General features: G+C 47.7%; 1 protein-coding gene across 1 annotated transcript in view; it reads left to right on the top strand.

Moving 5' to 3' along the window:
• The window catches only part of SLC2A6 (solute carrier family 2 member 6), a 196,115-nt gene that overhangs the window by 107,429 nt on the left and 75,007 nt on the right, over positions 1–13,679 (top strand). The window contains exons 5-7 of the mRNA XM_085613733.1: positions 6,763–6,971; positions 11,429–11,581; positions 13,358–13,466. Of these exons, the coding sequence (XP_085469859.1) occupies positions 6,763–6,971; positions 11,429–11,581; positions 13,358–13,466 (471 nt within the window). The remainder of the gene's footprint in view (positions 1–6,762; positions 6,972–11,428; positions 11,582–13,357; positions 13,467–13,679) is intronic.

The following is a 13,679-nucleotide window of genomic DNA, read 5'->3' as shown; positions in this document are numbered from 1 at the left end:
CCAACATGAGTCACACATCAAAGCTCTGAGAATTAGTCTTAGAGAGGGGAGGCGTCTCTCCAGGATCCGATCTCGCCGCAGCCCGTTACCTGTACAGACAAACTTGACAGTCAGCCAGCATTGGGAACCCCTCGTGTCTAGGTCAGCCTTATCAGCCATGGGCCTGCGAGGCAGCATCACACCCAGCATTATGATCACATGGGTCACGCTCCATCTGATACTCAAGCCAGTCCGCCGCCTCCTCCGGTTGCTCGAAGAACCAGATTTTCCCTTCAGCTTCCACTTGAAGATGTGCTGGGAATAACATAGATTACTTCAGGCCCTTGTCCCTAAGTTTCTGTTTCACAGCTGTAAAGGACCATCTTTGACGCTGCACTCGTTGCGTGAAGTCAGGGAAAAAGGAGATGTCTGCATTCTCAAAGCGGAGTGCAGCTCCCATTCTGGCGTTTTGGAGGATCACATCTCTGTCCCGGAAATTTTGCACTCTTGCCAGCATTGGGCATTGAGGGGCTCCCGGCTTGGGACGACCACCAGGGACCCTGTGCGCCCTTTCAATAACAAAAAACTTACTGAGGCCCTTGAGTTTTAGGTGTTGCAGGATAAGGTCTTCAACAAAAAGGTCAGGGGCCTCTCCCTCAACTTTTTCAGGCACACCTAAAATGCGCAGATTATTGTGGCGTAAGCGCCCCATATAATCGTCCAGCTTGAGTTCAGTGGCTTTGCGAAATGTTTGCATGTCTTGCAGTTGACCTTGGAGCTGGGCGACGTCGTCTACGAGACTGGCAGTGGTGAGCTCCACCTGTTTGACTTTCCCATTAAGTTTGGTGAGATCGGCTCAGATCAGGTTGACTTCAATCGCAATGGTGTCCATTTTATGCTCCAACCTGGATTGGCCAGTAGTGATTGCCTTCATAACATCTTTTAAGGACAGTTCCTGGTCCTCTCCTCCATGTTCGCCGGCAGACCCACCTCCTGATTGTCAGCTCTGGAGCATGTCTTTAGGTAGGGTATAACGGTCCAACCTATTTGTTTGTACTGCTTTTGGACCCTTCGCGCCAGAGGCTTTGCTCTTCTCTGCAGCCATTGCGGCTTTCTGTCAATCTGCCCTTGAACAGCGTGCCTCAATCTCCAGTATTAGTTATGAGCTCCCTCAGCGTATCAGCGAGACTAAGTCTCCGTCCGTCTGCCACCGATTGTGTTTGGGCAGTATGGATCAATGGCACCGTCCCACTTCCCCCAGATGGCCGAAGTAGGTGATTCTGGGCACTTTCAACACTGCCCGGGCGACACACAGTTTTCTCCCCACGTTGGTGTAGCCCACTGTCAGGCGGGGAGTGGGCTCGAGTTATCAGGGTGGTTTTTGGCCTTGTCGGCAGGATCGTGGGGTACTGGCACCTTTTGTAGCTTCCACCCTCAGCCGCTTATCTCTGGGCCTCAGCGCGCTAATTAGAAGGGACCACCTTCCTGCTTCCTGCTGGACCCCCACGGGGGTCACTAGAGCTTTCCTTTCTGATTAGTCAGCTGGGGAAGATGGGGGGTTTGTTCAGGATCCCGTTGCTTTCTCCACACCACAGGGCCCCCCCCCCCGATTCCACCTCACCGTCGGTTCGCCTCGGGTCTGGCAAAAGCCGCCGTCAGTCTTTTCTCAGGCGCGGCCGTTGTATCAGGCGCTGTACGCTAGCTCCTTTGTTCTCAAACGGCGACGTTAGATCTGCGACCAGGGCCGGTACAGCCTCGCGGGCACCACCGGAGTTATGTATTTTGTGCCCCTGCCCACAGTGACATTCACGGACAAGGTTCTGCTGGGACCACAGGCCGCGCCTCGGCCCCCCCCGCAGCTGCAGGATGTCAAAATCGAGCCTCCGGCTCCACGGCCCGCATAGGCCCACTGCCTCCGGGACCAATAACTTCGGGCACGGGAGTTCGGTGGCGGTGGGAGTCAGTCCAGGAGCCCCCGCTTGTAATAAGGTGTGTTTCCCACCGCGAGGAGTCAGGATAGTTAGGCAGGATAATCGGAGGAGGGATAGGGCTCACAGAGTCACAAAAACAAGCAGCCATTTCACTCTGAGTCTCGGCCATGCCCCCACTACTGTACAGTGTTAAGTGCGTGTGCTCTCTGTGGTAAACATGGTAAGATTAGTCTACACTTGTTTGGCGTATTTAATTTACAGGTCAGTCCCTTGTAAAGTGGTAACTCAGATACCCAGGGCCAGTAAATTAAATGCTACTGGTGGGCTTGCAGCGCTGATTGCGCCACCCACCAAAGTAGCCTTTCAAACCTGTCTCAGGCCTCTGCCATTGAAGGGCCTGTGCGCGCAGTGTTACTGCCGCTGTGACGTGACGTCTAAAGTGTGACCACGTCTGTGACCCCCCTTTTACTGCATATCAGTCATCCCTAAGGTAGGCTGTAGCTAGCCCTATGGGCAGGGTGCATTGTTGGTAGAAGGAAGGACATGTACCTTAAGTGCATTATATGTCCTGGTAATGACAAACAGCCATTTTGGTTTCTCACTGCTGTGAGGCTGCCCTCTCATAGGAATGCTTTGAGGATTCCCTGATAAGTGTTTCAGTGGTAATTCCTGATATGAGAGGAGCAGCGTGGTCAAGTTTGGTATGTTTGGATTAGTAATAGTAAATGCTGCGTAATTATCACTATTTTAGAAATGACACTTTTAGAAGTTAACATTTCTGTGTGCTATGTGTCTGCCTGCCTGATGTGTATTGTATGTCTGGCTCTGTAGTGACAGCGGCTGGTGAGGTGTGTGGCTCGAGGGAGGGCAGGGTGAGTCATCACTAGGCTGAATAGGAGATCTGCATTTGGAGTAGTGGGAGGAGTAGTTCCCTGACCCTGCATAGGTCTGTGCCTGCCTGGGTGAATGCTGGCTCCGCCCCCCCTGTGGTGTGTCTGATGACAGAGCCTTAACCTGACAAAGGGGAGTAGAAGCACTGTACACAAAGTGCTCCAATACCCCCCAGAACCAGTTGAGACTGGTTCCCCAAGCCCTGCGCCACGGCAGAACAAAGGGAAATGAAGTATAAATATTGGGTCTGTGACCCCATGATGGTGTCCTGTTCTTGGGTGCTCTTTGCACCTGCTGGGCCCCAGGAGGAACAGCCACGAGGGACTGCCCCTCCGCTAGAGGGCCTTGTGAGCTGGCCTGCCTGGGCCCAGCCTTATTTTCTGGACTCTGGTCGTAGCGCCTCCTGAGCTCTATATCCTTATTGCTGGAGCTCCAGAGAGGGGACTCCAACCTTGCCAGGACAAGAGGAGTGCTTGAGGCCTGCAGCGCTGGGCAGCGAAGTATCGCGAAGGGGATCCCAATGTGAGGACTCCCCCTGGGTCCTTGGAAGCAGAGTGGAAGCCTACCCTGCATTTTGGGTGCTGCACAAGTGGAGCTGGAGCCTACTCAGCGTTTTCAGTGCCCTTGAGCCCCCGAGGTGGGCTTGTGTCATGGCAGCATGTGACGGGCTCTGTTTCCAGTGCAGAAGTGAAGCGGGAGTCCACCCCACACTTCTGGGTCGCAGAGAGGAGCCATCACACCACGAACAACATGTGGCCAGTCCGGCAAATTGCCTGATTTTGGGCGTGGCCGGAGGCGAGGCAGTGTGACCCGGAAGCCAGGCAGAGCGTGCCTGGATGAAGGCAGGGCCCCCGTGTGCTAGTGGGAGCCCCGCGTGTCTGGCCCAGAAGAAGAAATCCAGGCAGGAGCCTACCACGCCTTTGTGAGTGCTGGATAAAGGGACCTACTGAGGCACACTGTTGGTGCCTTCATCCTGAGGCAGAGACCGGAGGAGGCAGAGAGCAGTGAAGGAGACAGCCACGGTTCTGGTGCCCCCAAGGAGACCGGAGGCATCCACGAGGAGCCCCAGTGAGTGGGGGCTGATCTGGAGCATTGTTGGTGCTCCCAGGGCACAGTTGGTGCCAGTGCTTGCTGCTTTCCTCAGCTGCACCGCGAGAGCGCGGGCAGCTGCAACGGCTGGGTGATTCCTTCTTGGGCCAGTTTGGAAGCCGCAGTTGATAAGGGAGCATTTTTGCGAGAGGAGCCCCGGGAAGGAGGGGCTCCCAAGGCACTTTTGGTGCCGGTCTTCTCAGCCGCACCACGAGGTTGTGGGCAGCTGCAACGTGGGGGCAATTTGGGTCCCAGAGTGGGACTTGAGAGGCACGGTGGTGCCAGTGCTCATTTCACATCAGCTGCACCGAGAGAGCGTGGGCAGCTGCAACGAGGGGGCACTTTGGTGATGATGAGGAAGGGGTGAGATGCACCCACCGCCCACTGTGCATTGCGCACCTCTTCCCTGATGCATTGGCAGCCGGAGGGCCTGGTGGAAGGTCCAGTGATTATTGCGCCCTGACTTTTAGGGCAAGGGGCATTTGGGCCCCAGAGAAGGCCAGTTGGCCTGGGGTCATTTGGTGTCCTGATGTGGCGTAAGGCCCCCAGGAGATGTGCGCACCTTCCTAGTGTTACTGGGGAGCACTGCTGGTTATTAGGATGTATGCCTAATGTGATGCCCAAAGCAAATGTCATGCTATGATGTTGATGCCCATGTGATGCAGACATAATGCGTTTATGTTGCTTGTGATAATGCTGAGTACAGTGTTTTGCCAGTCTTTACTGGTTGTGTTATTGCCTGTTCTTATGGTTCTGACAGTAGCCCAATTGACCCTGTCATTTATACAATCCCCTGTGAAATATTGCCTAGTGCCAGGTGGCACAGTGTACATTTGTGATTATGGTTCTAATGTGTTTGTGATATTACAAAGGCTATTTTAATATAACCTTGTATGGAGTGTCTTTTGTGGTGTGCCTAGTGTGTCACTGCAGTATGTGTGTTGCGCAAACGCTTTACACATTCCCTCCGGGATAAGCCTGACTGCTCATGCCAAGACTACCAAGGGGGTGAGCAGGGGTTATCTTCAGTGTGTAACTCCCTTGCCCTGGCTAGAGTGGTGGTTTCTGCCTGGCTCTGGCGCAAGCCCTAGCCAACCAGAAATCCCATTTCTAACAGGGTCCATTATCCAGGGTTAAAAACAGGGCACTGAGGGAGTGATTAAACCTGTTTTTAGTTTTAAGAAAGGTCAACATGTTTCAACCTATGCTATGACCCTCCTCAGAGGTGTCGAGGCTTTCTTCAGGACCTAAATTCCATGCTTCTGCTCAAAGTGCTCAAATCAAAAAACTGAATGAATTATGACAGATGCAAAACCATCCAGTGGTCCTTTGAGACGTCACAATGTTATGTTATGTTATCATATTTATATAGCACACAGCTGCCCCGGCAAAGGGGCGTCCTGTTGCTGATACTGCAGACTGCTAAGAAAACCTTGGACCGAGTGCCAGAGGCCCCTCAAGCGGGGAAAAGATATGTTTTAATGACTTTGCAAAATTGAGCATGATTGCCAATTCTCCTAATACTCATAGGGAGAGAATTCCCTGCTCGGATCTTTCTCACCCTTGGGACAACAGCCAAGTGTTGCCCCATTCAGCGTAGGTGGCGAGTGGGTACATAGGGTGAAAGGAGATTTGCCAGGATATCTTGAGCCTGCCGTTTCATAATCCTGTGTGCGATACAGAGGGTTTTAAACTCAATGCGTTTTGCCACTGGGGGCAAGTGCAGTCTATATATTGCGCTGGTTGTAGGACATGCTCTCGGCAGATCAATTAACATCCGGGCAGTTGCATTTTGCACCCTTTGTAGGGAGAGAATTTCAGCTTTGTTCATCCCCAAATAGAGTGAACTGGCATAATCCACCCTAGAAAAAATACTGGCCTGGAGGATGACCTGCCAGATAGTGGGATCGAAACAACCTAGCAGTGGCTTGAGCCCACGTAAAAGTCCAAAGCAAGTCCTGGCTACCACTTTGGTTTGAGCCTGAAAAGTAAGGGCGGAGTCCACCCAGACTCCCAGATTTTTTACTGCCTGCTTAGGGACAGGTGGGTGGCCCAAAGTAGATGGCCACCACTGCTCACTCCATAGTGCAACATCTCTCCCTACCAGCAGGATCTCTGATTTGCTCGTGTTAAGTTGGAGGCAGTTGGTAGTCATCCAGTCTTCTATGGCTGTTGAGTCCTCCCTAAATTTGAGCGCGTCCTGCAAGATGTCATTTGATAGTGCCACGACTAACTGTGTGTCGTCAGCATATGAGACCACAGTTAGTCCTCTGCTCGTCGCCAGTTCAGCCAAAGGTTGGATGTAAATGTTAAATAGGGTAGGGCTAAGAGCCGATCCCTGTGGGACCCCTTGATGTATGGCATGTACGTTGGAGCTGAAAGGTGGAGGACTCACTGGTAGTGACCCGCTAATGTTTGGAGTTGTTCCTCAACTCACCCTGGCATGGTGCTCAGGGTGCTCTCTGTCCTGGTACCAGAGATAAGACCAGCCGCACGCCATGCCAAGGAGGAGGAACCTGATTGGCTGTAGCCATGACTATGTCTTTTGGTCATGTCTTGCCCCCACTAATGTGTGTGTGTCCAAGGTGCTGGTTGGTTGTAGCTTTACTATGTCTTTTGGTCATGTTTGCTCCCACTAATGTGTGTTTGTCCAAGGTGCTGATTGGTTGTAGCCAAGACAATGTATTTTAGTCTTGTCTTGCCCCACTAATGTATACTTGTCCATGGCACTAGCTCCTTGTTGGGAGGACTGTGCCTTTATCTTCTGTCTTGCCCACTCTAATGTGTGCTTGTCCATGGCTCTAGCTGGCTACATCCAAGACTAGCGTTAGAGCCCTTCTTGCCCCTCTAACATGTTTTTTCTTTTCCGCAGGTCTTCTCCTACCCTGGCGCTGGCTGGCCGTAGCAGGGATTGTGCCCGTGCTTACCATGCTCATCATGCTCTGCTTCATGCCCTATTCCCCTCGATTCCTACTTTCCAAGGGCAAAGATCAAGAAGCCTTGAAGTCCCTGGCATGGCTCCGCGGGAAGGACACAAAGTACAGGGAGGAGTTCGAGCGGATTGAGGAGAGCCTAAAGCTGGTATGTCAGGCTTATCCTGCTTACTCAGACTCAGGATGGGGCTCATGCTGGGTGACCTGAACTAAAAGGAGGGGACGTTCTAGAAGACCTCCCTGAGACTTTTTGTGATGGGCAAATGTCTGGTGCTACTACACAAGTTGTAGATTCCCTGGGGCTAGGAATGAGCCTGTTTATTATGTTCTACGCTGAGCTGTGCTGGCTTTGTAAATACAAACTATTCTTGTCCATAAGGACCTGCACAATTACACTCTTTACACTAGTGCTCGATAAGAAGCATGGTGAAGGGACATGATGTACCTTCTGGGCGCAGTAAGTTCCATCACTGGCTGGTGAGGTATTTAGCTGGTCCAATAAATACCTATGAGTCTAAGTTTAGACACGGAAAAGGAGCATTCTGAGCAGTGTCCCGGTAATTACCAAATATTTTTTCACTGGGTAAATTTAGGCAGGTGTGACTTGCTGAAATTGACTTTAGGATAATTGCAAGAGTGCATATTTTACCACACCCAGCAGCTACCAGATGTGTTCAACTCTACACTACTTGGAATTCTGATCCCTGTTGAATTTTGCACCCCTTTTTGTAGGTCTCGCCTGAGCCAGCGCATGTGCTGCTCCAGCAAGACTTTTAGGAGTGGAGTTTTCAAAGTATGACCACAGCTTTGTGTGGCATACAGTGTGTGGTTACGCACACAGGCACGAGCAGAGGCTCCATCTGGCTTTCCTCTCGCTCGGCCAAGCGTGCGTGCCTCGCTTCAATGTCCCTCCCCCTCCCCCACCACAAAGCGCATCTCGCAGCTTGTTTGTAATTGTAATTTTCAGCACGTTTTCACACGCCAATCCTTGTTTTCTTTTGTTGTCAATGGGAAGTTTTACAAAGCTACTGATGTTCGATTTTCACGGACTCCACGGACCCCACCATACCAATTTGTTCTGCACTGATAAAAACCTTTCACACCTTGGGCAAAATTGTTCATCTTGTTCAAGGAATGGAGCATTCTGTGGAAGTTTAGCAGGGGGAGATTCGAAACACTCATACCAAAGCATTGCCCATTCCTTACAGCTTTATTTCTAATACCTAGTCCGTTTGGTTCAAAGGCGGATAAAAATGGAAAAGTGAAGCGTTCAAATTCACAGTTAATTAAATAACTTTACTGCCACCTGCTGGGCAAAAGTAAAATTATACCAACTTATTTCAATTCACGGCGCATGTATTCATTGCATCTTATTTATTATTTTAACTTGACAATGATACGTTGGTAAAAAAAAAATAAAGAATTAAATAACTTAAAAAAAATTAATCTACACACTTTCTTCATCATATCTCTTATCGAGATATTACATGTTCATATTGCATGCAAATTGGGCACAAGATGTCATTACCCAGAACTGACCACTTACGTATGAGAGAGGCAGTTGTTAAGGTCCCCAATCTAAACTTTATGTAAAGCGATTTGGCTGTGGGAGGTTGTATCAGGTCCATATAGTCTTCAAAATAATAGTCCAATTCAACTGACCCAAAGTTCACGTCAAATCTCTCTGGTCGTTAAGGCAATACCAAAACCTTTCCTTAACGAAACCGTGTGCTCCCACCGAAAACATGTCCACATCGGAGCAATTGTTTGACAGGCCAAGGTCTACAAGTGACTGCCATAACTCAACCACAGTATTTTACTCGCATTTCGCCTCCCTCTCACATCACGCAGACTCTCCCTGTAGGACACCAAGTCTTTACTAGTTCACACAACCGAGTACAGGCTTGGCCTCAAACTCACGTGGTCAGCAATAGATTTCATGGACAACTCAAATCTCAAAGGGAGCAGAGGAGTATTGTGGTATTTACATAGTCTTTATACTGGATTCTTCATAACAAGTAATGAAGGCAGAGCAAACACTGTCCTTCTGAAAGCGTATTCAGCTTTCTCAAAGCTAGATACTTCACAATGCCCCATAAATCTAATCCATAAATGGCTCTGCTTACTGCTTGAGCTCTATACATCGAGAACAGGTGATATAGGCTGGTATAATGTTTGCCTAAGGGATTTAGAGACTGGCCATGATCTGTTTTTTAGTAAAACTGTACTTTTCAGCATTTGCTTAGAACACGAGTGAGTCAGATATCGTGACCCCAGGATAGTCAAGCTCCCTCACTGTTTAAGTTACTCCCACCTATCATTTTTTTTACCTTTAGATTTCTTGTGTGGGTTTAATGTCATAAGCTTACTCTTTTGGACATTAACCCCTAACCCATAGGTGGAACATAAGGCAAATCTCTCAAGTAGAATCTCAAGCCCTTCTCAGTCTTAGCAGGGTGTCATCCACCAAAAAGAGGGGGATTTACTTTTTTTTTTTTATCAGCCAGTAAAGAAGCATCGTTCGCACAGTTTAAACAAGCATTGGCATAGCCAATAGGTCTCGCCATTGGGACCTTATAAGTGTTTAGTTATCCAGCACAATATCCTTGGTGCAACAACATCAGGTGTTGCATGGCTAAACACTTATAAGGTCCCAAAGGCTATGCCAATGCTTGTTTACTGAGGCTTTTGTATCTGGGGGCCATTTACAGTTACGGGTCAAGCCTTTGATTCCCAATACAGCTCATGAATTCAACCCATGCTTTTTCACTATTTTTGTTTCTGCCTTGAACCATTGTACTGTGGCTTATTGCCATTATTTGTGTTTTGTCTTCTTTTCTGTTTAATCCCTGGATATTTGCAATGGTAGAGACTGTATCGTAAAAGCATTGTGTTTCGCTTGAGGTTAATGTTTTGGTCTTCACCCTGTCCCTACTCAACGTTTTCAGACTTGCACTGTGTTTTCCCATGCATGGACATAGAAATCGGTGAGTTCATGCTTCATGGTTTTGGTGACGTTCACCAGCAGAGCGTAATTAGTGGTTTGTGTATAACACGTGTAGATAATCGTGTGCACTACTAATAGTGCCCTACGACGGATAGAGCAAATGTGGCACAACATGAGAGCTCCTCTCAGGTTGAGCTCATGCTTCTTTGGGGATGTGTGCATATTCCACCATAATATCATGTTTTAATAGAAGGTGTCCTGCCAAAAATAACATGACCACAATATCAATTAACAAATTATCGTGAAGATAATTATATAGAAGTAAATATAGATTTACTACACCTAACTCCCTATCAACGACATGTGTTTCCTCAAGTTACACAGATGTGGAGTTAAGAATTGGAAATCTATACTTACCTATACATACTTACCTTCACAATATTGTTGGAGTCGATATTCTAGACAATAGGTTATGACAGGATCATCTGTTGTCACTCGATATTGTGACTTTCAGCCATGGATGTTGCAATCTGCATATCGCTGCCCCTGTCGAGCAGCCTTTAGTCAGAGGGTGAGACTGAACATACATCCCTTCCCGGCCAGGCGCACAGCTGCACTGCAACGATATCTCAGCTACCTTTCTCCCTTTGTTCCTTGGTGGGCAACGACCAGAAGTCCACAGACCTTGGCTGAGAGTCTGATCTCAGCCAGGATACTCAGTCAGTATACTCAGTCTGGCTACTCATCATCGAGCGACCAATTGGTACCAACCTCCTCCTCTTCTCCCTTTCATGAAGCCCAGGAAGAAAGCTTCAGGTGATCCACAGCTTTGGAGAGTGCTTAATCTTTGAACTTATAAGCCGTTTGGCTGGCCCTTGATTTCTTCCAGTGCTCCGAACAAGAATAAATGATGCCCTCCTTGGGCAAGCATCTTGCATTTTGTCTAGATAAAAAAAAATGCTCAGTGTACCACCCTAGTAGACATTTACCAAGGACAAAACTATGGTAGATGCTGCATACCAGCAAGGCTAGGAGCAGACCTAGCCTCCACATAGAAGCCCTACTTTGGTGACCTGAGAAAGGCGGTAGCTGCATTGACCAGGCCTCTAACCAGGGAGATTCAAAAGTTAGGCCAGGCTGGCTGAAGCTTGCATTCAGGCCAAGTTTCGAGAGTAAGTTGCAAAGGCACCATAAGCACGTTGAAGGACCAGAAAACTAGAGCAGTCCCAGGAACTCCTCTGAGTTATGTACTCTATATGTAATGTATATATTCTATAATTAAGGTGACGGAAATATTAAATTGACGGATCTTTATAAGCTATCCATTTAAACCATGTGTGCATTTATAGACCACATCATATTGTCTTGCATGTTACTTTGTAGCTTTGCATCCAATAATTTAATGAACCATACCATTAGTTGCGCACTATAGGTCATCTGTCTTTGCATATTATGCCTTCACACTTTATGTTGTTGTTATGTTATGTTAAAAAGGACTTGTAGAGCGCACAGCTACTCAACAGACTGTCTTTATTCAATATCTTACCATCTTACCTTATGCATTTATAATCCACACTGTAATGCCCTGTGATTGGCACTACACTGTTACATCCTATGTTTCTGGAGCTATGTCTTACACCTTATGCTTCTTTCCTTAGGGCAACAAGATCACATGGGCCGAGCTCCGGGACCCCTACTATTACAAACCCCTCCTGATCACGGTGTTCATGCGCTTCCTTCAGCAGCTGTCAGGGGTCACGCCCATACTGGTCTTCTTGGAGTCCATCTTTAACAAAACTAAAGTAATACTGGTAAGCAGGGGTTTGCTGGCAAGGGTAATAGCACAGAAAGTATATGGACTGATCTAAGATGTGGGTTGCTCTTACCCTTTCGGGTAATATATCTGTCAGATCATGACAGAAATTGTGGCTGGGACTTGGACTTTCTCTTTTATGGTAATTACTTCAGGCAGTTGTGGGAGGAGCTAGAGGTTCTGGATTTCCCTTGAAAAATGTAAATCGTGTAGCTTATCGGATTAGCTATTCGTTGACACTTGTGTTCATCTTTAATGGCAATGGAGTGTGAAGATTGTGGGAAGAGCTAGGAATAGATGCTGAAATTATGCTTTAATTGTAATACATAACCTATAATAGTGGAGATCCTCAGATCTTTAAGTGGATCCCCACCGAATCCAATAAAACGGCCACCCATGCACTCGTCATCAGCAGACTTGACTACAGCAACGCACTCTATGCCAGCACCACCCAGAAACTCCCCAAAAAACTGCAGACCATCCAGAACGCCTCTGCCAGACTCATCCTGAACATCTCACGCCACAACCACATCACCAGCCTCCTGAGGGATCTTCACTGGCTACCTGTCAACAACAGAATCAACTTCAAGCTTCTCACGCACACCTACAAAGCCCTCCACAATGCCAGACCTACATACCTCAACCACCACCTCCCCTTCTACACTCCCACTAGACATCTCCACTCCGTCCAACTGGCCCAAGCCACCGTCCCACACTTTCACAAGACCATGGATGGAGGCAGATCCTTCTCCTACCTTGTTGCGAAGACCTGGAACTCCCTGCCTCTGCACCTCAGACAATCACCATTACTGCCGCAATTCAGGAAGGACCTCAAGACCTGTCTCTTCGACTGAACTGCAGACCCAGCCCCACGCCTTCAGACCCTCACGGGTAGGTATTTGGGCTTTACACGACCCTGATTGATTAATTGATTGATTGGAGGTGGTTGCAATAGGTGTTAGAGCTCCCATGAAAGGTCTCATTCACATTGATATGCTATCCAGCAAGATAACTGAACACTCTTTTATTATATTTCCATGTTATAATGTTTTGAAGTTTTTCCCAATGCAAATCAAATGGTCTATGCAAAAAATATATTTCAAATCTCAATTTAGGTGCAAATGAGAGTTTGTAGCCAAGCGTGGACCAGTTGTTGTGAGTCCTTAGGAAGTGAGGGAGAAAATAAAATCAAAGAAACCAGTGTAGCAAAACAACTAACCCACACAAATGTCTCCCCAGCATGTACCTTGGCTTTAGTAGTCTTTCTTCTCTTCCTCGTCCTGCATCACATTGTGGACCTTGTAATTGTTTATTTCATAGTACATTTGTTATATAGCAATGTCAGGTATGAATAGACTAACTTATCATGTCTCATTACATTATGGCCACAGGGCAAACATTTCTGTGCATTTTCCTTCCCTGCAGCCCCTCTAGTGGATTTCATTCTGCTAGGAGCTCATCAGAGAGGTGTAACAGTGGAGATTTGTATGCTGTTTTTATGCATAACAAGTTTTTGGATTACAGTATGGGAGATGCTACCTCTCTCCTTTATTTATTTTAGATCAATATAGCAATGGGAGAACAATTCTGAGAAGAAAAATATTCGTTTTTATAAGACTCCTAGAGTTCTTTGAATGACAATCATTTTTGAGAATGCATTTAGATGTTTTTATGAAAAAGGCACTATAAGTAGTAATAAATTAAATTGAGGACATGTTACTTATGGGAGTCGATTTGTGTTTGGTGACCTAGTCTTTCCCCTTTACTTCTGTAGGACGGGAAATATGATGCGGCCCTGGTTGGTTTGGTGCGACTACTTTCTGTGGGCATTGCAGCTTTTTCCATGGACAAGGCAGGCAGGAAGATTCTCCTCTTCGTCTCAGGTTTGTACGCCCTGTTGTAAAAGACCCCTCTAAATGACAAAACCTTACACTGCGCTTTGTGTAGGTTAAAAGTGTGTGAGCATCTAAACGTGGGATGGGGTTTCCCTAACAAGTGCCTAGTTGATCTATAGCTAGGTTACCACATGATAAATACGCATCCCTACATTCATACAGGTGTCAAAAAAGAGCTAAAAGAGATGTGGCTGCGTAACT

The sequence above is a fragment of the Triturus cristatus genome, chromosome 1_2 (assembly GCF_964204655.1).
Source record: "Triturus cristatus chromosome 1_2, aTriCri1.1, whole genome shotgun sequence".
Taxonomy (NCBI): Eukaryota; Metazoa; Chordata; class Amphibia; order Caudata; family Salamandridae; genus Triturus; species Triturus cristatus.
The sequence above is the reverse complement of the archived record's forward strand: the minus strand, read 5'-3'. Positions and strand labels throughout refer to the sequence as shown.